General features: G+C 61.0%; 2 protein-coding genes across 6 annotated transcripts in view; both read left to right on the forward strand.

Annotated features, from left to right (window-relative positions):
- PPP1R16A (protein phosphatase 1 regulatory subunit 16A) overlaps positions 1 to 18,031 on the forward strand; it is a 39,614-nt gene extending 21,583 nt beyond the window's left edge. For 2 of the 3 annotated variants that reach the window (XM_043602130.1, XM_043602131.1), the window contains 10 exons: positions 12,257 to 13,268; positions 14,486 to 14,556; positions 14,634 to 14,779; positions 15,932 to 16,035; positions 16,102 to 16,226; positions 16,315 to 16,440; positions 16,529 to 16,604; positions 16,678 to 16,807; positions 16,974 to 17,139; positions 17,397 to 18,031. In XM_043602130.1, coding sequence (XP_043458065.1) covers positions 13,004 to 13,268; positions 14,486 to 14,556; positions 14,634 to 14,779; positions 15,932 to 16,035; positions 16,102 to 16,226; positions 16,315 to 16,440; positions 16,529 to 16,604; positions 16,678 to 16,807; positions 16,974 to 17,139; positions 17,397 to 17,771 — 1,584 coding nt within the window. In that variant the 5' untranslated portion in view covers positions 12,257 to 13,003 and the 3' untranslated portion in view covers positions 17,772 to 18,031. Of the gene's footprint in view, positions 1 to 11,838; positions 13,269 to 14,485; positions 14,557 to 14,633; positions 14,780 to 15,931; positions 16,036 to 16,101; positions 16,227 to 16,314; positions 16,441 to 16,528; positions 16,605 to 16,677; positions 16,808 to 16,973; positions 17,140 to 17,396 lie in introns of those variants that run through there. The other variant, XM_043602133.1, reaches the window with a different exon arrangement.
- Positions 18,032 to 18,410: 379 nt separating this feature from the next.
- GPT (glutamic--pyruvic transaminase) lies at positions 18,411 to 23,050 on the forward strand. 3 transcript variants are annotated; one of them, XM_043602126.1, is made up of 11 exons: positions 18,414 to 20,373; positions 20,518 to 20,607; positions 20,687 to 20,795; positions 20,977 to 21,110; positions 21,276 to 21,519; positions 21,648 to 21,727; positions 21,808 to 21,944; positions 22,065 to 22,239; positions 22,343 to 22,498; positions 22,607 to 22,719; positions 22,790 to 23,050. In XM_043602126.1, the coding sequence occupies exons 1-11, from the start codon at positions 20,212 to 20,214 to the stop codon at positions 22,878 to 22,880; spliced, it is 1,491 nt and encodes a 496-aa protein (XP_043458061.1). In that variant the 5' UTR covers positions 18,414 to 20,211; the 3' UTR covers positions 22,881 to 23,050. The 3 variants fall into 3 exon arrangements, with proteins under 3 accessions (XP_043458060.1, XP_043458062.1, XP_043458061.1); XM_043602125.1 differs by having other exon boundaries at positions 18,411 to 20,373; positions 22,065 to 22,498; XM_043602127.1 differs by lacking the exon at positions 22,343 to 22,498 and having other exon boundaries at positions 18,413 to 20,373.
- The last annotated feature ends 740 nt before the right edge of the window (positions 23,051 to 23,790 follow it).

The raw sequence follows: 23,790 nt of genomic DNA on the forward strand, positions 1-23,790 counted from the left end.
AAAGGTAAATATTTCCTTCCAAGCACTGCTTTAACTGCATCTCACATATTTTGATATGTTATGTTTACATTTTCATTCAGCTCAAAATATGTTCTAATTTCCATTTTGATTTCTACCTTAGCCTGTAGGTTATTTAGAAATATGCTTTTAAGCTTCCAAATATTTGGGAGTTTTTCTAGATATATTTTTGTTATTGATTTCTAATTTAATTCCATTGTGGTTGGTAAACATATTCTGTGTGCTTTCATTCCTTATAAATCTGCTGAATCTTGGATTATGTCCCAGCATATGGTCTACCCTGGTAAAATAAAAAAAAATTTTTTTTAGCTTTTACTAATGGAAAATTTCAAATGTCTATACATGTAGACAGGATATAATGGTCCCCAAATACTCATCACCCAACTTCAACAATTACCAACTCATGACAGTTTTGTTTCACCTAAACTTTTTATGTTATTTTGAAGCAAATCTCAAATACGTCATTCACTCTGTAAATATTTTTTAAATCTTTTTGTAGAAAGAAAACTTTTTTTTTTTAGCTTTTATTTATTTTGAGAAAGGGCATGCAGGCAGGGGAGGGGCAGAGAGAGGGAGAGAAGAATCCCAAACAGGCTTCGTGCTGTCAGCACAGAGCCCAACGTGGGGCTCGATCTCACCAATTGTGAGATCATGACTGGACCAAAATCAAGAGTCTGAGGCCTAACTGACCTAGCCGCCCAGGTACCCCCACATTACAAGTTTATATGGGGGCTTCCAGGTCATATTTAGGACCACAGGAACTTTACCTCCTTATTCTTAACGCTTGTATCTTTTTTCTCCCATGCCAGGAATCTTGGTTCTCTGTGAGCCAGGATGACAGTACTGTTATCTTACAAGCGATAGGTGTGAGCTACTTACCTGTTGCATCCCACAATAAGCCTAGGGTGGTCTTAGGGTAAAAATACCAGCTTCACTGCCAGTAACATGATTATTGAAAACAGGATGTGGGGAACCTCCATCCTGCTCCAGTAGTTCTCAGCAGCCTGGTCTGCCTCGTGCAAGGGGGGGTTTGGAGCTGGCACTTTTCCTCCTCTTCCTCTAGTCCCCCGTGCCTTTTACTTTGTTTGTTTGTCTGATTTTCTTGGTGCGGAACACCTGGGTGCTCAGTGGGTTAAGTGGCCAACTCTTGATTTGGGCTCAGGTCATGGTCTTACGGTCGTGAGTTTGAGCCCCGCGTTGGGCTCTGTACAGATAGCGTGGAGCCTGCTTCGGATCCTCTGTCTCCCTCTCTCTGTCCTTACCCCATTTACACTTGCTCTCTCTCTCTCTCTCTCTCTCTCTCAAAACTAAATAATCGTTTTGAGAAGAAGACAGAGAAGGCATGCAAGGGAAGAGCAGAGAGAGGAAGACAGAGGATCCAAAGCAGACTCGTGCTGACGGCACAGAGCTCAATGTGGGGCTCGAACTCCCGAACCGGGAGATCATGACCTGAACCAAAGTTGGATGCTTAACCAGCTAGACTACCCAGGCACCCCTACTGTTTTTTTCCCTTAATTGTGGTAAAATGTACGTATTATAAAATTTAACATTGTAACCATTTTTAGGTACAATTCAGTAGCATTGAGTACATTTGCAGTATTGTGCAGCCATCATCAATATCCATTTTCAGAACTTTTTAACCAGCTGAAACAGAAACTCTGTCATTAAAAAAATTTTTTTTTTTAAAGTTTCTTTATTTTTGAGACAGAGAGAGACAGAGCATGAACGGGGGAGGGTCAGAGAGAGAGGGAGACACAGAATCGGAAGCAGGCTCCAGGCTCTGAGCCATCACCCCAGAGCCCGACGCGGGGCTCGAACTCACAGACCGTGAGATCGTGACCTGAGCTGAAGTCGGACGCTTAACCGACTGAGCCACCCAGGCGCCCCTAAAAAAAATTTTTTTTTTTGATGTTTATTTGTTTCTGAGACAGAGACAGAGCATGAGTGGGGGAGGAGCAGAGAGAGAGGGAGATACAGAATCAGAAGCAGGCTTCAGGCTCCAAGCGGCCCGATGCGGGACTCGAACTCATGAAATGTGAGATCATGACCTGAGCTGAAGTTGGACACTCAACCGACTGAGCCACCCAGGCGCCCCAGAAACCCTGTCAATTTTAAACAATTCCCACCCCTGTCTGCCAGCCCCTGACAACCACCATTCTTTCTGTCTCTGTCTCTGTGAATTTGCCTATTCCAGGTACTTCATAGACGTGGAACCCTACTACATGTGCCCTTTGGTCAGATACATTTGTAGCATGTATCAGATTTTCCTTCTTTTATTATGACTGAATATTCCCTTGTACGTATATGCCACATTTGGTTTATCTTTTCTTTTGTCAGGGGACATTTGAGTTGTTTCTGCTTTTTGGCTATTGGGAATGATGTTGCTGTGAACATTGGTGCACAGATATCTGAGTCCCTGTCCTCAGTTCTTTTGCGTGTATGTCCTAAAGTGGACTATGCCACCACGTTTACAAGGCAAGTGTGGTAGAAGTTACATTGTCACGTTGTTCATAATCCTGTGTTGCAAAAGTTGGAAACGATGTCAGTCTTTCTGTTGCAGAGTTAGGCCAGATGCAGAACTATGGGCTCTTGTCTGTGTGTCCCGTCACCCAGGTCCTGTACCCCTAGAAGAACAGTGTTCTTGCTGGCTTCAGGCTCATGGGGATTCTGCTGTTTTATGTGTCACCTGTCCCCCGTATCATGTCCTTGAGTTTTTCTGACCTCCATTGTTGCACGGACACACCCTCTCGCCGTCCTCTCTGTTCACCATTCTTGCCTCCAGCTTCCAGGAATCTGTATGCTAATCATGAACTCCCTTTCTCTCTGATGCCCCTCTAGTTCTCCCACTGGGTTTATGGGGGGGCAGGGTCTCGCCCTGGGCACGTGTGTGCTCAGATCCACACGTCTCTTGCTTTAAGGCTGTGTGGCCCCCATGCCTCTTCCACCCCTCACGCCCCCAGCTTCCCTTGCTTCCGAGGCGCAAGGGTCATCGTCTGTTGGGGAGAGAGGTTTGAGTCAGAGCAGACCCAGGGTTACAGCGTTGTGGTTTTGCCCTTGTTGTATCTGACAGACTTTACTTTCCAGATCTGCATGATGGGGTCCTGGCCCATTGGAGGGACTAGGCTAACCAAGGCTACCATGGGACAGAGCGGCTGCTGAGGGACTGGAGGCTGTGTTGGCCTCCAGGTGACCTGGAGCTTCTGGAAGTCCTTTCTGTCTCCTAGCCAAGAGCTGGCTTTTCCCTTCAGTCCTCAGTGAGCCTCTTTTCAAGTGCAGATGCCTCCAGCCAAGTTTCTTTCACTAGGGTGTCTAGGCCCCTGACACCTTGCTGTTAGTTCATTCCGTTTATTTTGGAGCTGGGTGGCAAAGGGTGAGGAAAGGGGAGAGGGAGGCTTGGAGCCTCCGGTTTCTGGGGAGAGGCCTGCCGGACTCTGGCCCCTCGTAGGCACTGCCACCAGAGCTCGCTGTGGTCCCTGCCTGTGTCTAGAGCCTGCTCTGGCCCCCGGGGCCTCACTCCCAGGACCCCCTCGCAGGATTGTCACATGGCAGTTGTGACTGAGCTGAGCGAAATTTCGTTCTGTGGGTTAGAGTCCCGGAGAGCTTGCATTTTGTCCGGCTCTACAGGTCTGTGTCATGGTAGGGGGCTCCGAGGAGCACGGAGACCGCTGAGAAAGGATGTAGGCTCTTTGCGAGGGTCTCAGAGGAAGCTGAGACCGGGTGAGTTAGTCCTTGATGGGAGGCCGGGGAGCCAGAGAGGAGACGGGCTATAGAGCCACAGCATGTAGGACACCTCGTACAGGCTCAGGGACCGATAAATGGACCAGTGGAACAGAGTCGAGAATCTAGAACAGCCTCAGATGTGTGGGAACTTGCTTTCTGTCCAAGGTGGCGCCACAGAGCAGTGTGCGGGGAAGCAGCCACCACACAAGCGGTGCTGGGACAGTTGGAGGTCAGGACGGAAGAAAAGTGAATTGGAGCGTGTACGGTCCCATAACGGACTGTTACAGTCACGAGAGGCCAACCCCTTAGGGCCACAGAGCTCCGACTGGACGTGCCGTGCTCCCGCGCCTGGAAGGTGTGCGTGGACACATAGGTAGAAAAAACCACACCCGAGTAGCGATCGCCAGAAGAGTGAGGGGAGGCCCTGACCCCGTCCCGAGGGGGTAGCGCTCGCATGGTTCTGCCTCCACTTTAGGCGTGTGTTCGGTATCTTCTGTATTTGTATCACACTTCACCGTAAAAAAGGCTTTTCGGAGGGGGCCCCGACACACTGGGGGAAATGTTGGAAGCCTGTCCGTCCCGGGCCCAGGCACGCACGGCTGCCATGAGATCCAGGCTGGCCGCAACAGTGGTGGGAGGGCGTCCCGCCGGGGTGACGAGCAGGGCTGCCGAGTGCCGGGGTGGAACCCTGTGCAGGCCCTGAGTCCAGGGCGTCTGGGCCGTGTGTCTGAGCCCTGGCCTTCCGTGGGGCTGTCGGGACCATGGGGGTGCTTCATGCAGAGGTGAGGGGGTTGAGGTTAGCATTTTCAGTGCCCTGGGGCTGCAGTGTGGAGACAGGCTGGAGCTCCAGCTGGGAGCAGAGCAGCACCTGTGAAAGATACAGACCCAGTGGGAGTCGGGGCCCAGGGGTAGCTCCGGCCTTGCCTCTCGGGGCCTCCCCTCCCCTCCCTGGCAAGAGGGTCCAGCCACGCCGTGGGCCATCCCGTGGGCCTCCCCACTCCTGCTGTTGCCTGCTTCCTAGTTCTCAAACTCACCAGGTCTCTTCCCTCTGGGCCTTTATGCTGACCCTTCACTCAGACTGGTTGCTCCTTCCTGCCCATGGGATGGCACCTTGTAAATGGTCACCTAGCGCCCTTCCCTTGAAAGCCAGCCTGGAGAGGCAGGAGCCGGACTGCTGCTTGTGGAAGAAACGAGTGAATGAGCAGGGAATGTGGGCTTTCTGGAGCCCAGGTCTGCCTTGGTAGCCGTTGTGGTGGCAGGGTCGTTGAGCCCCGGTGGGGTTGGCTAGTGCCAAGGACGTAACCAGAGCAGGCACTCCCATCCTGGGGTTCTCCTGGGTGGTGGAGGCTGGTACCAGGGGAGTCTGAGGGACCGGAGGAGGTCCCAGGCCCCAGGCAGTGGCACAGGCAGAACTGGAGTTAGGTCCACCAAGGGGCTGCCCGTAATGCCCTGAGACTGTGGTGGGAGACAGGCAGAAGGACAGAGGAACAGGCATATGCCACTCTGAGAGATTAGGACATGGAGGAAGGACGCTTTGAGAGTAGGAGGCCGTTAACCCCATTCCTGTGTTGGCTTTGAGAGACTTCAAAGCCTAGAATGACAGGTGACCGTGGCACAGTGTGGATGTGGCTCCTCCCCTGAGAATCCTCTGGTGCCCTGGGCCAAGTGAGGATGATGATCCCCCCAGCCTCACAGAGCAGGTCTCTGAAAGTCATCCTGATGCTGTGACAGGCGAGTTATGTGGCGGCCGATCCCTCCCATTCTGTTGGAATGATCCTGGGGGTTCCCCACTGCCAATGAGGCCAGGTGCTCAGGGAGCCATGTGTGCCCTTGACCCTTGAGCATGCGTTTCCTGAAGCTTCAGGGAGATGGACATCGATTGAGCATTTGAGCCCACAGCCCAGTGTCCCAGTTGTCCAGCTCTCCTGGGAATGTCCTGTACAGCCATGCCCCTGGAGCAGGTTCAGTGTGGGACCCGGGCACGCTTCTTCTAGGGCAGTGCCTGCAGTGGGGTGGCTGTTGGAGGATGTGGATACCATTCCGGGACAGCCACAGGTCCCCTGTGCCTTCCCCAGCACGGGTCTCAGCTCTTGAGGGAGTGTCTCCCTGGCGGCTGATGGCCTGGCGGGCGGGGCGGGGCACCTTCTGTGGATGACGTGAGGGGGTCTCGGAAGGTCTTTGGCCCGTTCCCTGTTTGGCAGCAGGTTTCCTTTTGCTTTTTAGTAGTTCTTCTATCCATTGCTGGTTATGTATTGCCAATACCACTTCCTTCTCCAGGCCATCCTTTTTTCACTCTTTTTATTTTTAAACATTATTTGGAGATCACTGCAGGTTTACATTCAGTTGTAGGAAGTAGTTCAGAGAGACAGTCCCCTGAAGACGTCTGGAACACTAGCATCCACACTGATTTTTCCAGTTTTTTTTTTTAAATTTTTTTCTCAATGTTTATTTATTTTTGGGACAGAGAGACAGAGCATGAACGGGGGAGGGACAGAGAGAGAGGGAGACACAGAATCGGAAACAGGCTCCAGGCTCCGAGCCATCAGCCCAGAGCCCGACGCGGGGCTCGAACTCACGGAAACGCGAGATCGTGACCTGGCTGAAGTCGGACGCTTAATTAACCGACTGTGCCACCCAGGCGCCCCTCTTTCTTTTTTTAAAAAAAATCTTTTAATTTTATTTTAGAGAGTGCAAAGGGGAGAGAGGGGCAGAGGAGAGTTGGGGAAGGGAAGGGGAGGGGGGAGGGGAGAGGAGGAGAGGGGAGGAGAGGGGAGGGGAGGAGGGGAGGGGAGGGGAGGAGAGGGGAGGAGAGGAGAGGAGAGAGGGGAGGGGAGGGGAGGGGAGGGGAGGAGAGAGGGGAGGGGAGGGGAGGGGAGGGGAGGAGAGAGGGGAGGGGAGGGGAGGGGAGGAGAGGAGAGGAGAGGAGAGGAGAGGAGAGGAGAGGAGAGGAGAGGGGAGGAGAGGGGAGGAGAGGATCTCATCTCAAACTGAGTACGGAGCCTGACAAGGAGCCCCATCCCATGACCCTGGGATCACAACCTGAGCTGAAATCAAGAGTCAGACACTCAACTGAGTCACCCAGACGCCCTGATACAATTATTTTTTACATTACTCTTGTATTTACCAATATTCTTCTGTTTTAATTAATTTCAATAGTTTTCCTAGAGGATCTTTCAGGGCATCTGGGTGGCTCAGTCTGTTGAGCATCTGTCTCTCGATTTCAGCTCAGGTTCGTGATCTCACGTCGGACTCTGCACTGACAGTATGGATGGGGCCTGCTTGGGATTCTCTCTCTCCCTCTCTCTCTCTGCCCTTCCCCCTGCTCATGCATGCTCTTTTTCTCTCTCTAAATAAACATTAAAAAAAGAAAAAGACCTTTCAGGTTTTTATCCTACACAATGTCATTTGCACATAATGAGTTTTTTCCACCCTTCCTATCCTTATTCCATTTCTTTCTTTTTCGTGCCCAGGTGCACTAGCCAGAAGTTTAGTACAAATATGACTCGAAGTAGCGATACAAACGTCTTTGTCTCATCCAGCAGGTTTGTTGTTTTTCAATTAGGTTGGGATGGCAGGACCCAGAGGCAGGAGAGAGCTGACGTTGGAAGACGGGTCCTAGAGAGGTCCGCTGGGCATGGGTCCGGGTCTTTGCTGTGGGGTGAAGCACTGTGGCGGGGGGCCAGTGGCAGGTGGGTCGTGGGACTAGGTGGACATCTGTGTCTAAAGGCTTCTGTCTTCTCATGAAACGTGTCAGCAGCTGAGCATGAAAATATGGGAGAAGAGGCAAGGGAAGCTGTGAGGTTTCTGGAAGAAGTAGTGCCATGGAGTGTGTGGGGCTCCCAGTTGGGTGGACGCTGGCCACCTGGACGGTGACACAGTTCATCCAAGACAGAACAAAGGAGACAGAAGTCTATTGAACACACTGCAGCAGGCAGGACAGCAAAGCGGAGACTGTCAGGAGCGGGGTGGGGGGTGTGGGGGGAGCTGTAGCTAAGTCAGGGAGTGAGGAGGTGTGGAAACTATAGAATTTTCTTTTGGTAACTGCCGGGTTGTCAGTAACCCACTGTGGTCAGCTAGGACCTGTGGCTGTTTTGAGGCGGGTCGTGAGGGGCCTGTTTGTACTCAGCCCCGTGGGTGGTCGCCACGAGTGCCCTTACTTACTCAGGCTTCCATTGCTCAAGCCTGCTGCCTAAAAGCAGCCTCCACAGAGTGGGCCCTGCGCTTGTCTGATGTGTGGCCTTTAGTTCCTGGCTCTGCTGGTTCGTGCGGAGCTGGGGCAGTGGTGCTGGACAGGCCGGGCTTCCCATCTGGGCGCTGTAAGTCAGGAGGGCCACAGAGTGTGTGATGGCTGAATACGGCCTGAAGCTGCAGATGAGGACGTGGGGGCTCTGGAGTGCTAGGGTCAGCAGGACTGAGCTGGGGCAGGTGCTGGCCTGAGAAGGGGGTGTTGAGCCGAAATGCCAGAGTGGGGGTCAGGGGACAGTTACTGGTGGTGACAGGGTCGAGGGCATAATTGGGGCAGAGGGCGAGGCCTTTGGCAGGAAGAAGAGGTCGAGACTGAGGGGCAGGGCGCTGAACATGGTCACAGGAATACTGAGACCACCAGGAATTCAGGCCTGGCGCGGCGGTGGGGCGATGCCCACAGCAAGGGCTGGTGTGGGTGGTAGGCACAGCTGATGGCTCACGTCAGCTGGGACTCTTATGGAGAGGGGGCTGAGACTCTTATGGAGGGGGCTGCAGGCCACAGCGAGAAATGGGGTGGGGGGGGGTGGTGGCTGAGGTGGGGAGAGAAGGCTGGCGGGAAGGGAGCAGGGTGGAGGGGACCTGGGACTCCCAAGGGAGAGTGAAGGCCCAGAAACAGGGCTGAGGTCATTGGTGGCGAGGGTTTCAGAACTGGGGGATTGAGAACAGGGTCAGAAGCCCCCTCCTCGATGCTGCTCCCCTCATCCACCCTATCTCTGTGTTCCCTTCCATCTCAGCCGAGGTCTGAGGAGGTGGAGCCCCCACCGTGTCCTTGCCAGTTCTCCGAGGGGTCTTCTGCTGGGCTGGCAGTGGTGTCCTCACCTTTGTCTTCTGAGCAGTGGCAGGTGTATCCACAGGGAAGTATCTCGAACAGAGTGTTTGGTCTACGGCCTTTTTTGCTCTCTAGAGGCTGGCCTCTGTGGCCCAGCCATGTGTGCTGACCAAGCTCACATCCTACTGTTAATTATTAGGGAGGCGACTGTCTGACTGGATGTTTCTGATGGGATCTGTGTCCTTTGTCCCGTCAACTGCCTTGGACTGCCCCACCACTTGACTTGAGGACCACTTTGTCATGTTTATTGTAAATATTTTGGCCAGCTGACCATGTGTTTTCTGGTTTTGTAGTTGTTTTTTTTTTTAAGTTTATTTATTTTGAGAGAGAGAGTGTGCGAGAGCAGGGGAGGGGCAGAGAGAGAGAGAATCCCAGGCAGGCTCTGTGCTGTCAGCATAGACCCCACCTCGGGGCTCGAACTTATCGACTGTGAGATCATGACCTGAGTGGAAGTCAAGAGTCAGACGCTTGACCGACTGAGCCCCCCCCCCCCCCAAGGGCCCCTGTAAGGTTTTGCTTTGATTTGCTTTGTTTTTCTGTGCATTTTGAACATGTAGTGCAACTGGATAGATCGGTTTTCTGTTTTTGTTCCTGGGTTTTGTGTCCAGTTTAGAAAGGCTTTCCCCTTTGCTGGGATCACACAGATACTCTTTCCTTCTTGTACTCCTGTGGCTTTAGTTTTCCTTAGGTCTGTGTCTCTGATGAGTCTGGAGTTGATTTTGGTGTGAGGACAGAGGTGGATCCTGCCCTCTGTGGCTGTGTGTTGAAGCAGCCTCCCCCCCTACCCCTGCTTAGTGCTGCGTGGCCCCCCATGCTCCCTGTGTGGCCCCTCGTGCTCCCTGCAGTGGCCCCCATGCTCCCTACAGTGGCCCCCCGTGCTCCCTGTGTGGCCCCCTCCCCTGCTGCCTGCAGTGACCCCCCCCCCCCCGTGCTCCCTGCAGTGGCCCTCTGTGCTCCCTGAAGTGACCACCCTGTGCTCCCTATAGTGGCCCCCCGTGCTCCCTGTGTGGCCCCCTCCCCTGCTGCCTTCAGTGGACCCCCCCCCCATGCTCCCTGCAGTGGCCCTCTGTGCTCCCTGAAGTGACCTCCCCGTGCTGCCCGTGTGGCCCCCATGCTCCCTGCAGTGGCCCCCCGTGCTCTCTGTGTGGCCCCCCCGTGCTCCCTGCAGTGGCCGTCTGTGCTGCAGATGGTCCGTGCTCCGTGATGGTCCCTGCAGTGACCACCCCGTGCTGCCTATGTGGCCCCCATGCTCCCTGCAGTGGCCCCCATGCTCCCTATAGTGGCCCCCCGTGCTCTCTGTGTGGCCCCCCCGTGCTCCCTGCAGTGGCCGTCTGTGCTCCCTGCAGTGACCACCCCGTGCTGCCTATGTGGCCCCCTCGTGCTCCCTGCAGTGACCCCCCTCCGTGCTCCCTGCAGTGACCCCCCCCCCGTGCTCCCTGCAGTGGCCCTCTGTGCTCCCTGCGGTGACCACCCCATGCTGCCCGTGTGGCCCCCCAGCAGGTGGACTCCCCCAGCCTCCACCGCCAGTCCCTTGCCCTCTCTGAGCAAGGCCGTGGGCGAGTGAAGCCATGGCTCCGGGCTCTTGTGGCACCGTCTCTAACCCTCACCCAGACGCTGAGGGTGTGATGCGGTGAAGTAGTCAACAGGGGACTCTGGGTGTAAGCGTGGCCTCAGTTTCCCTGTGTGGCAAATGGGGCCTGCCGGAGGCGCTGTGGGGGTCATGCGGCAAGGCCGCAGAGACACTCAGGCCGGCACGGGTCTGTTCACGCCGGGCTGGGCTCTGGGTCCTGCGCCTTCAGCCATAGTCTTTGGGGATGGCCCAGCGGGGCGGGCTGAGGGGGGAGGGTGTCCTCAGGCTCCTCTTGTCTTTCCCATCTCACTGCCACACTCTTGTGCAGCTTGCCTGGGCACAGAGCTGAGACCTGGGAAAAAAACCCGCTCAGATTCTCTCTGACATTCCAGAGAGACTTGGGGCAAAATCTGTAGACGAGGCAGGAGAAGCCTTGCTTACCTGCCCCCCACCACCGTCCCGCACCCCCCACCACCCTGCAACGTGGGTATGGCGGCGTGGCCATTCGGTGGGACCCCACTAACCCTAACCCTGGCCGCGGTGGCTCAGCTAAGGGTCACCTCTTGTACTTGTGGCAGCTGTTCCTGGACTGCGGCTGGGAGGGGGCTGGGGGCCAGAAAGCTTAGGGCTGAGCCCGGAGGGGCCAGGCTCTGGGCACTGTGTCACTCCTTGAGGGAGACTGTCCTGGCATCCGGCATCCACTGCAGTGTTTTCCTGGGACTCCCCGGGTCACCTTAGGGTCGCTGGGGCTCTAGAGGAGATAGTCGTCAGCCCGAGGACCTGCCCAAGGGTACATGGAGACTGCCCTCGGGCATCTAACAGCCAGGAGTGCTGCCGGAGGGGCCCACAGCACACCAGGGCTTCAGGAGGCTGGGGCCGCCAGAGTTCGGGGCTGAGGACCCATGTTAGCTGCGGGGTTCTTCCTGTTGTGGCTTAGTTGGGGGAAGGGCGTGCTCTCCAGATCCTGCTCCGTGATGAGTTCTCATGGATGGCCTTTAAAATGAATAAACCAGAAGACGTGTATTCGGTTAGCACAGCTGATTGCTCTTGGTCTTCTGTAGGACGCGGGCATCAGAATCTTTTTGTCTGTAGAGTGATGGGGTGGATAATGCCTTCTAAATCTTGCTAAACTTGGCAGTTGGGTGGTGGCTCTGGGACTGGCGCCTGTCCTTGCCTTTGAGAAGTGAACCTGGCCCCTGGAGCCCTGTGGGGCCTGTAGGTGGGCCACCTTCCTTGTGGGTGGGGCATCGTCACATCCTCTGTGGGCCCCCTCCCCTGCCTTGCTCCTTGCTGATGGTCTCTTGGGGTGGGCTGTTCAGGTCAGCTTCCCTGGAAGGCCCAGAGAGGTGACAGTCACACCTTGTGGCCAAGTGTGTGTGGGGTGGCCTGCTTCCTGGGGGTGGGGGGGAGCATGAAGGGAGGGGCTGTGAGTGGCCAGGAGGGAAGGATAATCTCGCAGAAGACGGGCGCTCGCCCTGGTTTGTACCTGGCACAGCCCTCGGAGCACTTTCAGGAGAGCCCAAGGAGACGGTGACTTTGTGCAGTCAAGCCTGGGGCAGATAGGTCAGTGTGGCCGTGGGGACCAGGGTCAGAGCCTGGGGCCTCAAGAAACTTGCGGAGAACAACTCCCTGGAGGGGCAGCCTCTCGGGGAAGGCTCCGTTGTGGCTGTCAGCACAGCGGTCCTTGCTCTCTGCTCTCAGCCGCACTGCCCTTTCTGGGAACTCTGAGTGAGCCCCCTCACCCCCTGCCAGGAATGTTGTCCCATGTGTCCCATGGCCCTGGCTGGGACAGGGCAGGGCTAGTGTTCTTCCCTGCTGGCCTGCCCCACCTGGAGCCAGCCTTGATGTGTTTGTTTCCTGTTCCTCCTCCACAGGCTGGTGGATGCCACCTGCTGTCTGCAGCCTGATCAACTGCTCTTCCAAAAGGAGGCCCTCCTGAAGACATAGTCGCCAGGCCTGCCGTGCCCTTGGTACCCTGGCTGCTCACACAGTCTCACTCCTGGGCACTGGGGGCCGAGACCCCAGGACTCTGAGGGCACGCCCTCTCTGTGGCTGTGGGCCCCGCCCTCTGGCCACACCCCCCTGTTAGCACTAACTACTGACCCTGGAAGAGTGAGGGAGAGGGGAGGGGAGGCCAGGCCATGGCTGCTCCCAGGCCCCACCCAGGATCCTAAGGCCTGGAAGGTGAGGGGGCCTCTGCCCATTGCCCTGCCCCCGCTTCACCCTCATCCAAGTGCCAGGACGCTGCACCTCTCTTATCTAGGTAATTAGCTTCAGACCCTGGACCGAGGCTGGCCAGGTCGTGGGCTGCTTCCCACAAGCTGTGCACCCTGACCCCAAGAGGGAGGTGAGGCCCTGCCCGTTGAGTAGCCGAGGTGCCGGGGCTCTTGAGAGGCAGGCAGCAGGTGCCCTCCCACCCTGCCCTTTCTGCCCGGGCCTGGTCACGGCGTGCGGCCTCGTGACCCAGCCTTGCCAGGGGCGGAGGGCACCACTGAGCCTTGGGGAGGGGATGCCCCCAAGGGTGCCAGTCCAGCCAGCTGCCCCACCCCTCAGGCCCAGTCTGGCCCTGGTGCTCCCCCACCTGGTGCCCCGAGCGGTCCCCCGGGCAGGCGGCCCCCGCCATGGCCGAGCACCTGGAGCTGCTGGCAGAGATGCCCATGGTGGGCAGGATGAGCACACAGGAGCGGCTGAAGCACGCCCAGAAGCGGCGTGCCCAGCAGGTGAAGATGTGGGCCCAGGCTGAGAAGGAGGCCCAGGGCAAGAAGGGCCGCCAGGAGCGGCCACGGCCATGGAAGGAGGCAGCCAGCGGCCGGCCACAGAAGCGGGTCCTCTTCCCTCCCAGCGTTGCCCTCCTGGAGGCTGCTGCCCGAAATGACCTGGAGGAAGGTGAGCATGGCTGAGCCCAAGGGCAGACCCTGTCCTCCCCCTCAGTCCTGGAGAGAGCTGCGGAGGGCACAGTGCTGTCCTGCGGAGGCCCCGGGGCTGGCCTGGTGTCCTCGGGCACTTGCTCTCAGTGGTCGGCCACTTGAGGCTCACCAGTGATGGCGCAGCACACTGGGGTGCTGCTGCGGGGGTGAGGCTGATGGGATTGGGCAGGGGCATCGGGGAGCCCACAGGAGCTCGGGGTAGTGCCCAGGGCTTGGCTCAGGTGGCCCATCCTCTTCGGTGCCTCTGGCCAGGGCGCTGGGCGATGACCAGGAGAGGCCTGGCCACCACCTGCTTGGGCCCTGTCTCCACCTGTGTAAAGGAGGGCGGCCACACCCCCCTCAGCAGGTTAGAGTGCGGGGCCGGGGGTCCCCGCAGGCCAGCCCTCTCGACACCTGCCTCTGCCCATCTTTGACTTCTTCCTCCCCATCAGGACCGCCCTGGGCAGTGACAGGCTCCTCGTTCCTCCCCTGCACCCTGTGTGCTCATGGCCCCTCTGCTGTCCCTGAGGGGCTCCTGAAGGCTCGTCCTGCCGTCCTCCAGGGCAGAGGCTGGGGTGCAGAGGGCAAGGAGAGGCGGGCAGTGCCTCAAGGCAGGGGCGGTAGAGGAGGGCGTGGTGGGTGTGCCGCTGGCCCAGGCTCAGGGAACTGTGGGAAGTGGGGTGCATCACCCTGCTGCCCATGGAGCATATCTGGGAGGGCCAGGCCAGTAAGGAGGTCTGGGATGACCTTGGTGACAGGCTAGGCCCCAGATGGGGCCACTGAAGAGTGAGGACAGGGATCAGCTCTACTGAGGGAGACCTTGGAGGGGGTGGGCCTGGATGCCTGGGGCCCACACTGCAGGCTGCAGCTGGGCAGGGGGCCTGCGCTCACACAGGAGCCTGAGCGCTGGGAGTGCCCTGATTCAGGAGGGGTGGGTCCTGCTAGGTGCTGGGGGCAGAGGGCTGCTGTGTATGCCCACCTGGGGGCCGACAGATACCCAGAGCCCCGACTCTTGAGCCCTCAGCCTGGACTCGGGTGTCCCTCTTGCCACCCACACCTCTGTCTTCCTCACCACTCTCTGCTCCCGGCTGCGGCACGGCAGTCCGCCCAGGTACCTGGCGCCCGGGCTGAACAGTGTTGGCCTGGCAGGACCCCTAGCCCTGCGTCCTGACCACGCTTCCCGCCCCCTTCTCACAGTCCGCCAGTTCCTCGAGAGCGGGGTCAGCCCTGACCTGGCCAACGAGGATGGCCTGACGGCGCTGCACCAGGTCAGCCACGCCGAGGGTGGGGTGGGAGAGGAGGGGGCGCTGGCCGGGGCGCTGGCCTCAGGCTCTGTGGTTCGTAGAGCTGCATCGATGACTTCCGGGACGTGGTACGGCAGCTGCTGGACGCCGGGGCCGAGGTCAACGCCCGTGACAGCGAAAGCTGGACACCCCTGCACGCCGCGGCCACCTGTGGCCACCTGCACCTGGTGGAGCTGCTCATTGCCCGGTAGGGCCCCGCTGGTGTGGCCAGAGCTGGGGAGGGGCCGCAGCCAGGCCAGGGGGCAGGGCCTTCCTCGCAGATAGTAGTTCTTCCTGAGACACGAGCCTGTTGTCCCCTCCACAGGAAGCACACTTGGCCCTTGGCCTCTTGTGTTCCCTCTCACCCTTGCCTACCCTGACTTCATGCTGGTGGAGATCAGGGCCTGGGCAGAGGCTGCAGACACTGACGCCAAGGGGACAAGCGTGTGCCCAGGGCAGTGTGGTTGTCTGCCCGGCAGGCTGTCGGCCTGGGCACACCCTCCTGCCTAGCACTCTTAGGAGTTTGGGAACTCCTTGAGGGCAGGCCTTGACCTCTAGCTCCGGTCCTCCCTGGGGTCTGCCCAGAGAACTGCCACTCTGGGCAGAATGATGGGGGTGGCAGTGGTGAAGACGGAGGTGGGGCCTTTGACAAGGAGGGCGGAGCAGGGCAGAGCTGCTTCGGACACAGGCCTTGGTGAACAGAAAGGGGCATCCAGGAATCCCCCCATAGGGACCCCTGTAGTAGAGCAGACGGCCGGGGGCCCAGGCTGTCCTCGGAGTGGTCCAGGTGCTGATGGTGGGTGTGTGGGCGGGTGGCAGTCTCTCCCCTTCACACACAGATGCCGCAGAGTAGGAGGGATGGATGTGCACAGACAGCGCCTACCCCCTCCCTGCTCCTCTCCACAGCGAGCGCCCACCTTTGTGTTCTGGGCTCCCTTCAGCTCCCTGTCTTTCCCTGGGGCCACGTTCCTGCCTGAGCCCCGTTCTCTGCAGCTGTCTTCTGTCATCTGGGCTCTCCTCCCTCTGTCTTTTGCTCCCCAAGGCTTCTAGAGTCCCAGCAGTGCCCCCTCGTACGGGGGCCCGTTGTGCAGGTTGACAGGGACAGGTGGGTGTCAGGAACCTGGAGGTCAGACGTGGGTGGAGACTGGGGGGTGGCCTGCCTGGCGTGAGTACAGGATCCAGAGCTGAGGTCCACAGCCAGATGGTCCCGGGGGCACCGGGGGCCTGGGCCTCCTCCACATTCAACCCACACTGTCCAGGAGAGCAGCCCCGGGCCGGGGGCCTCTGCAGACGGTGGACTGGAGGCCTCCGTGGGGGAGAAGCGTTCTGTGGCCAAAGCCCCTGTCCGTTCTGCGTGCAGTGGTGCTGACCTCCTGGCCGTCAACACCGACGGGAACATGCCTTACGACCTGTGTGAGGATGAGCGGACGCTGGACTGCCTTGAGACAGCCATGGCCGACCGCGGTGAGTACGGCCCCACCTGCCTGCCAGGGTGCCCGGGTGCCAGCTCTGAGCCCCCCTGCCTCGCAGGCATTACCCAGGATGGCATCGAGGAAGCCCGGGCCTTGCCGGAGCTGCGCATGCTGGACGACATCCGAAGCCTGCTGCAGGCAGGGGCCGACATCGACGCCCCCCGGGACCATGGGGCCACGCTGGTGACGATGGGGCCGCGCGGGTTGCAGGTCGGGAGGTGGCCGCTGGAGGGGCATGGCGGGGACTCAGGGCCGGGCGGTGTGCCTGCAGCTCCACATCGCTGCCGCCAACGGGTTCAGTGAGGCGGCCGCCCTGCTGCTTCAACACCGAGCCAGCCTGAGCGCCAAGGACCAGGACGGCTGGGAGCCGCTGCACGCGGCTGCCTACTGGGGCCAGGTGAGCGCCGGGGGCGGGGGCAGCCGGGCCCGGGCCGGCGGCTCCTGCCTCTGAGGCCTTCAGCAGCCCGGGCTCGCTGGCCCCTCAGGTGCACCTGGTGGAGCTGCTCGTGGCGCACGGGGCCGACCTGAACGGGAGGTCTCTGATGGACGAGACACCTCTTGGTGAGCTGGGGCCGCCTCCGCCGGTTGTAGAGGGTGGGTGAGAGGGCACCGGTGACCACCCACTTCTCCCCAGACGTGTGCGGGGACGAGGAGGTGCGGACCAAGCTGCTGGAGCTGAAGCACAAGCACGATGCGCTCCTGCGCGCCCAGGGCCGCCAGCGCTCTCTGCTGCGCCGCCGCACCTCCAGCGCGGGCAGCCGGGGGTGAGCGCGCAGTCGACCCCGGTGTCCTACCCTCCGCTGGCAGAACCCCCTCCCGCCCCCCCACCCCCACCCCCGCCCCCGCCCCTGCCGGCGGCGCTCAGGTGCCAGCTGGAGCTCTGGGCAGTCTGCGGGGCAGGTGACGGCCTTTCCCCCGACCCTCTCCCAGAAAGGTGGTGAGGAGGGTGAGCCTGACCCAGCGCACCAGCCTGTACCGCAGGGAGCATGCCCAGGAGGCCATCGTGTGGCAACAGCCACCACCCACCAGCCCAGAACCACCCGAGGAGGACGAAGACGGCCAGACGGATGCAGAGCTGCGACCCACGTCCGGCGAGGTGAGCCCTGCGCCGTCCACCTCCGGCATGCTGGCTGGGGGCCTAGGCCCTGCCCTCTCTGGGTGGTGACATCGGCGACTCCCTAGCCGGCGGGAGCAGTGTCCCTGTGCCCATAAACTGGGCTAGCGTGCCACAGGGGCGGCTCCTGCCCCCACTCTCATTTCTGCCCCCTGACCACCGTGCATGCTGGGGCCCAAGGCCAAGGGAGGCCAGAGAAGGCCTTCCTGATGGCCTCTGGGCCCACGCTTCCCCAACAGGAGGAGGACCCCGAGTTGGCCAGGCCACACAACGGCCAAGTTGGAGGCACCCCAGGGCGACACCTGTACTCCAAGCGGCTGGACCGGAGTGTCTCCTACCAGCTGAGCCCCCTGGACAGCACAGCGCCTGACGCCCTGGCCCGGGCCAAGGCCCACCACACCCTGGCGGAGCTGAAGCGCCAGCGAGCTGCTGCCAAGCTGCAACGGCCCCCACCCGAGGGGCCCGAGGTCCCGGAGTCCGGCCTGCATGTGGACGCCGAGACCCCCCAGCCCGAGCGCAGCTCCAGGGCTGGCGGAGATCCGCCCCTGCTTAAGCTCACGGCACCCTCGGAGGAGGCCCCCACGGGGAAGAGGCCGTGCTGCCTGCTCATGTGAGGGGCTGGCACGGAGAGTGGTGAGGGTCCCGTTGCCAGGCCCAGCCAGAGGCTACCTCGGGACCCCGCTCTGGAGACCCCAGTGTGTGCCCGGTGCTGCTATTCAGGGGCGGGCGGCCGGTGCAGGGCCTTCCCTGTTTCCTGCATCTAGGATGCCAGCGTCTTCACTCAGGGATGAGCCTGTGGCAGAAGCCATCCTGGGGGCTCCTGGCTGCAGTAACCTAGTTTCATCCTGTGACTTGATAAAGGGCTGTTTTGCCACCTGCCTTGTCGTGTGTGTCAGCTGGGCCGCTGTCCCGAGGGTGGGGAGTGCCGTGTTGCTGTTCCTGGGTGTGCCTGTCCCTGTTCGGGGCCTGTAGGTGCTTGTGGCTGCCTGGCACTGCGTAGGGGTGAGGCCCACGGCCACTGGGCGAGGAGCCTGGCCTGTGCTGCACCCTCCTCCCTGCCTCCCAGCCTCCTGGAGGCTCCTCTGTAACTCTTTACTTCCCTGAGAGGAGCAGGGAGCTCTGGAAGGACATTCCTTGGCAGGGGGTGGGGGGCGAGGGGGGGGGGTCGGGTCACAGCGGGGGGTATCCATGCCAGAGGGGCAGGGATCCTGGCTCGGAAGGGCGGGGGGTGGGGTGGGGGGGGTGTTTCCACAAGACTCGAGCCATAGCCGGAGGGGAGAATCAGTACAAGGCCAGAGTCAGAAACCTCCCTGGGGGATGAGTCCCCTGTTCCTGGCCTGTAGCCCTGATCCCGGGACCTGGCCGCCAGCCTCTGCCTGGGCTGGCAAAGGGGGCCAGTGGTTGGCCGCCCAGATTCTGAGCTGGCTGGGCACGATGTGTCAGGGTGACAGGGGCCCTTTAGGGGCCTCGAGTGGGAGGGCTGAGGGCACTTCCAGCTCATTTGTCCGTGGTGGGCAGCTTTGCATGGCCACCAGAGCTGGGTGAAATGGGCTGAGGTCACCTTCTCCTCCCCAGTGGATATTGACCCAGTCAGCCTTGTGTCTGCAGGGCCCTCCCTTTCCTGAGCATCAGTGGTTGGAGGGGTGTCCTCGGCAGGGCTGGGGCGGGCCAGCGGGTAGGCTGCTGGGTAAATTTAGTGTGTGGGGCGGTGCAGCTGCCAAGGCCCACCTGCTAACACAGCTGCCACTTGGGCCTTCCTGCCAGGGGCGGGAGGGGGCCGGCTCCGCCTGGGGCTGCTGGGTCCTGGAAGGGCAGGGCCATGCGCTGGGGGCCCGAGGTAGCACAGAGCCGAGCCGAGCCGAGGGGTGCGAGGTGAGACACCGGCTGGCTGCTTGGGGATCCTGTTCTTCCCTTTCCAGCCAGCGGGAGCCGAGGAGCCCGGGCCTGACCGGCTGCCCACAGCCCCTGTCAAAGGGCTGGTGCCTTGACCTTGTCAGATGTCAGCAGTTGGGGTAGCCACCCCTGGGCATGGCCTATCAGCTCCCTTCAGGGCCTGGGAAGGTGGGGCTCAGAGGGCCTATCACTGTTTGCTTCCCCTTGTCTCTACCAATCAGGAGCTCCAGGGAAGGGGAACTGAGGTCACCTGGCCTGTGGTGTGGATACCCAAGGGCAGCTCTAGGCTGGGGCCTGGTGAAAGGGCAGGACAGCAACCAAGAGCAGTGGAGGTGTCCCAGGTGTCCCAGGTGTCCGAGGGCCCTCCAAAGGCCCAGAGCTGCCCTGCCCCCGCCTCCAACACTTCAGCCCGGAGACTCTGGCCTCTACCAGTTGCTGATCTGGGACCAAGGTCCAACCACAGGGCTCTTGCAGCCTATGGGCCATGATTGCCAGCCTGGGAGGGGCCGGATGGAACCCTGCGTCTGGGCTTTTGCTCCCCTCCCCCGATAACCCCAGGATTCTATAGAGGCCTGGCTCAGTTGCCTGGGAGACAGGCCTGCTAGCCCAAGCAAAGATGGGGGGCCTGAGAGGGCTCGGCCCTGGCAGAGCCCTGCTGGGGTAAATCTCCAGAGGCCCCAGCTCCGTCTCCCCTTGGGGCTTAGCCCTGCTCAGCCCTGCCAACCCCCCAGGGCACTCAGTGCACCTCCCCCAGCCCCACAGGCTGAGTGCCTTAGAGCTTCTTGAACCTTCTGTCTGTCCCTACCCCCCACGTAGGTCTCCTGCTCCCCCCATCGTGGGGACACTGCGCGCCACTGGGCGGGCACTGGGCCTCGCCCCAAGCCCCGCCTGCCTCCTCATGCACTCCCTATGGCTCCCCGGGGCAGAACTGTGCCCAGACTGGTGGGGCGGGGCCCAGTGGCCCCAGCTCCTTCTTCAGCCTTTTCTGTCCCGTTCAGTGGGGCCGGCAGGCTGCAGTGAAGAGGGTGCCCTTTACCTTGAGCCCCCCTACCCAGGCTCCCTCTTCCCAGCCCCAGCCCACTGAGCCCGGACCCAGCTACCCTTATCCCCACTTCCGAACCCTGCCGCATCCTGACCTTCCTGCCTGGTCTGAGTAGGGTCATGGCCTTGAGGGCAGGTGACCACAGCCAGGTTGCAATGAACGGGCTGAAGGAGAAGGTGCTGACGCTGGACACCATGAACCCCTGTGTCCGGAAGGTGGAGTATGCGGTGCGAGGTCCCATCGTGCTGCGTGCCCTTGAGCTGGAGCAGGAGCTGCGGCAGGTATGGCTCTGGGCCCCACCACTGTCCTCCAGGCTCCACCTGGGCAGCTGAGTCGGCTCCATTCCTCCCCAGAGTCACGTAGGACAAGGACCTGCCAGAGTAATAAAGGCTCCGTTCTCACTGCCTGTGCCCCCTCCCTCTTAGGGGGTAAAGAAGCCCTTCACTGAGGTCATTCGCGCCAACATCGGGGATGCACAGGCCATGGGGCAGAAGCCCATCACCTTCCTGCGTCAGGTGAGGCTGGCTCGCCATTGCCCTGGCGCCTCTCCCCCCTCGGCCCACGTGCTCGGGCCTCAGCGTTCGCTCCTCCCAGGTCCTGGCCCTCTGCGTCCACCCTGATCTCCTGAACAGCCCGGACTTCCCCGAGGATGCCAAGAGAAGGGCTGAGCGTATCTTGCAGGCGTGCGGGGGACACAGCCTGGGTAAGTGCCAGTGCCCCAACCAGCCAAAGCCCCAGGGAGGAGCAGGAGCTGGAGGGAGGCTGTCCCAAGGGAGGGGTGGATCCGCCCACCCGCTTGGAAGGGGCGGAGATCTTTGGGAGGGCTGCTAAGGGACCTCACGTGTCCTCTCTTCCCACCCGCTCTGCCCCGCCTCCTGGCTCAGGGGCCTACAGCATCAGCTCAGGCATCCAGCTGATCCGGGAGGATGTAGCGAGGTACATCGAGCGGCGCGACGGAGGCATTCCCGCGGACCCCAATAACATTTACCTGTCCACCGGGGCCAGCGACGCCATCGTGGTAGGCCAGGGCCGAGGCAGGAGGACACCGGGGCTCTTTCTGGGCGGCCGGCAGGACTCTGTTCCTCCTGGCACCCTGGCACCGGTTCCAGGCAGGGCGGGGGACAGGTGCAGCCCCTGGCCTCACCAACCTTGTCTTCCCTTCCCCTCCCCATCCGGCCTGCAGACGGTGCTGAAGTTGCTGGTGGCTGGAGAGGGTCGCACGCGCACGGGTGTGCTCATCCCCATCCCTCAGTACCCGCTCTACTCGGCCGCGCTGGCCGAGCTCAACGCTGTGCAGGTGGATTACTACCTGGACGAGGAGCGCGCGTGGGCCCTCGACGTGGCCGAGCTGCGGCGCGCCCTGGCCCAGGCGCGGGATCATTGCTGCCCTCGCGCGCTCTGCGTTATCAACCCCGGCAACCCCACTGGTGCGCCGCCCGTTCCCCCCCACCCCTTCCCCCGCCGCGGTCAGTCTGCCCTCTCTCCCTGCTCCCCCTCCCCGCTGAGCGCCGCGCCCCGAGTCTGACCCGGACCTGCTGCATGTCCCGCGCCCCAGGGCAGGTGCAAGCCCGCGAGTGCATCGAGGCCGTGATTCGCTTCGCCTTTGAGGAGCGCCTCTTCCTGATGGCGGATGAGGTGCTGGCAGGGGCTCGCCTGGGGCTTGCGGTCGGAGGGCAGCAGCGGCCGCCCCCCGTGACGCCCGTCCGCCCGCCCAGGTGTACCAAGACAACGTGTACGCGGAGGGCTCGCAGTTCCACTCGTTCAAGAAGGTGCTCACGGAGATGGGGCCGCCCTACGCGGCGCAGCAGGAGCTCGCCTCCTTCCACTCGGTCTCCAAAGGCTACATGGGAGAGTGCGTGCAGGCCGGGCGGGCGAGGGCTCGCGGCCTCCATCCTCGGCCTGCCCCGCCCCCCCCCCCCCCCCCCCGCGCCTCGCCGACCCTGCCTGCCTGGACATCTGTCCTCTTCCGCAGGTGTGGGTTCCGCGGCGGCTACGTGGAGGTGGTGAACATGGACCCCGCGGTGCAGTCCCAGATGCAGAAACTGATGAGCGTGCGGCTGTGCCCGCCGGTGCCGGGCCAGCTCCTGCTGGACGTGGTGGTCAGCCCTCCCGCACCCTCGGAGCCCTCCTTCGCGCAGTTCCAGGCGGTGAGCGGGGAAGAGCCCAGGGGGGCAGGGGGGCGGGGGCGCGGAGGGGGCTGCGCGACCGCGGCCCGGCCCCGCCTGATCGGCCCGCCCTCCGCCGCCGCAGGAGAGGCGGGCGGTCCTGGCCGAGCTGGCGGCGAAGGCCAAGCTCACGGAGCAAGTTTTCAACGAGGCTCCCGGCATCCGCTGCAACCCGGTGCAGGGCGCCATGTACTCCTTCCCTCGCGTGCAGCTGCCCCCGCGCGCCGTGCAGCGCGCTCAGGTCCGGGGCCTAGACCGGCGGGGCGGGGCGGGGCGGGGCGGGGCCCCCGGGGGAGGGCGGGGCCTGGGCGCCGAGCTCTGACCGCTCCTCCTCGCCGCCCGACCTCAGGAGCTGGGCCTGGCGCCCGACATGTTCTTCTGCTTGCGCCTTCTGGAGGAGACCGGCATCTGCGTGGTGCCCGGGAGTGGCTTCGGGCAGAAGGAAGGCACCTACCACTTCCGGTGAGGCCCGGCCCCGCGCGGCTCCTCCCCGCAGCCCGCAACACCTTTGCTTACCTCCCTCCCTTTTTAGGATGACCATTCTGCCCCCCTTGGAGAAGCTGCGGCCTCTGCTGGAGAAGCTGAGCCAGTTCCACGCCAAGTTCACCCGAGAGTACTCCTAACCATTCCCCTCCCCGCTTTGGGGCCAGGCTGGGCCGGCAGGGCCGACCCTGGACTTACCATGCCCAGGGCCCTGGGGGTCTCTGGAGCCCTCAGGACTTGCTCCTGCTGCCTGCGGGGCTGGGCCCCCTGCCTTTCTGCAGGCCCCCAATAAAGCTATGAAGCAGCCTGACTACTTCAGGTGTGCGTACCTGTATGAGCTTCCCCTGCCTTTGTCCACTCCGGAGTTCCTTTCTGAGCTGGGGTTCTGTGCGGGCCTGGAGAGCCTGCGCGGCGGGGCTGGGGGGTGGGTGGGTGACATTTGTCAGCCTTCAGGAGGAGTGGTCAAGGAGGGCTCCCAGAGGAGGTGACCTTACAACAGATGCGGTGCCTCTCATGGGCTGCGTTTCCACTCTGGTGTCTGGTCCCAAGGCAGAGAGTGGCAAACTTCACATAAAAATTAGGAAGAGAAGGAGGTGTGAAGGAAGGTACTGGGCCTTTCCGTTAGGGTTGGTGATGACGCTGGACAAAGAAACAGGGGAACTGAGTCCCAGGGTGGCCACATCAGAAACAGTAGCCTAAGGAAGACACAGAAAGCTGTGTCCCCTGGCCTGGCTCCCCTTGGTGTACTCTCCACCTCTCTCCTGGCAGCAGTGAACTGTAGGCTGGAGCTGGCTGGATGGGTGGGCAGCACTCAAGGGAGGACGTCTTGGTCTTCCTCCTAAATGGGCAGGTGGCCTGGTGCTGCCACCTGAGGCTGCTGGAAAGCAGGGGAGAGGAGGGGAGGGGAGGGGAGGGGAGGAAGAATGAGCAAGCGACTCTTGCTTTGTTTGTATGGATTTGAAGTGTGAGATGTGATATCCTAGCTCAAATGCAGTCCTGGGGCCAGTGAGGGTGGAGGCCCCTCCCAAGCCCAAGCGCCCAAGGGCAGGG

This window comes from Prionailurus bengalensis, chromosome F2, assembly GCF_016509475.1.
Source record: "Prionailurus bengalensis isolate Pbe53 chromosome F2, Fcat_Pben_1.1_paternal_pri, whole genome shotgun sequence".
In the NCBI taxonomy this organism is placed as follows: Eukaryota; Metazoa; Chordata; class Mammalia; order Carnivora; family Felidae; genus Prionailurus; species Prionailurus bengalensis.

What these genes read in the sequence shown, in the direction of transcription:
- GPT (XM_043602125.1), top strand. Translation starts at nt 20,212, where the DNA reads ATGGCCTTGAGGGCAGGTGACCACAGCCAGGTTGCAATGAACGGGCTG. An exon ending in CCATCACCTTCCTGCGTCAG is followed by an intron (nt 20,608 to 20,686) that starts GTGAGGCTGGCT and finishes CGCTCCTCCCAG; the next exon opens with GTCCTGGCCCTCTGCGTCCA. An exon ending in GCGCCGTGCAGCGCGCTCAG is followed by an intron (nt 22,499 to 22,606) that starts GTCCGGGGCCTA and finishes GCCCGACCTCAG; the next exon opens with GAGCTGGGCCTGGCGCCCGA.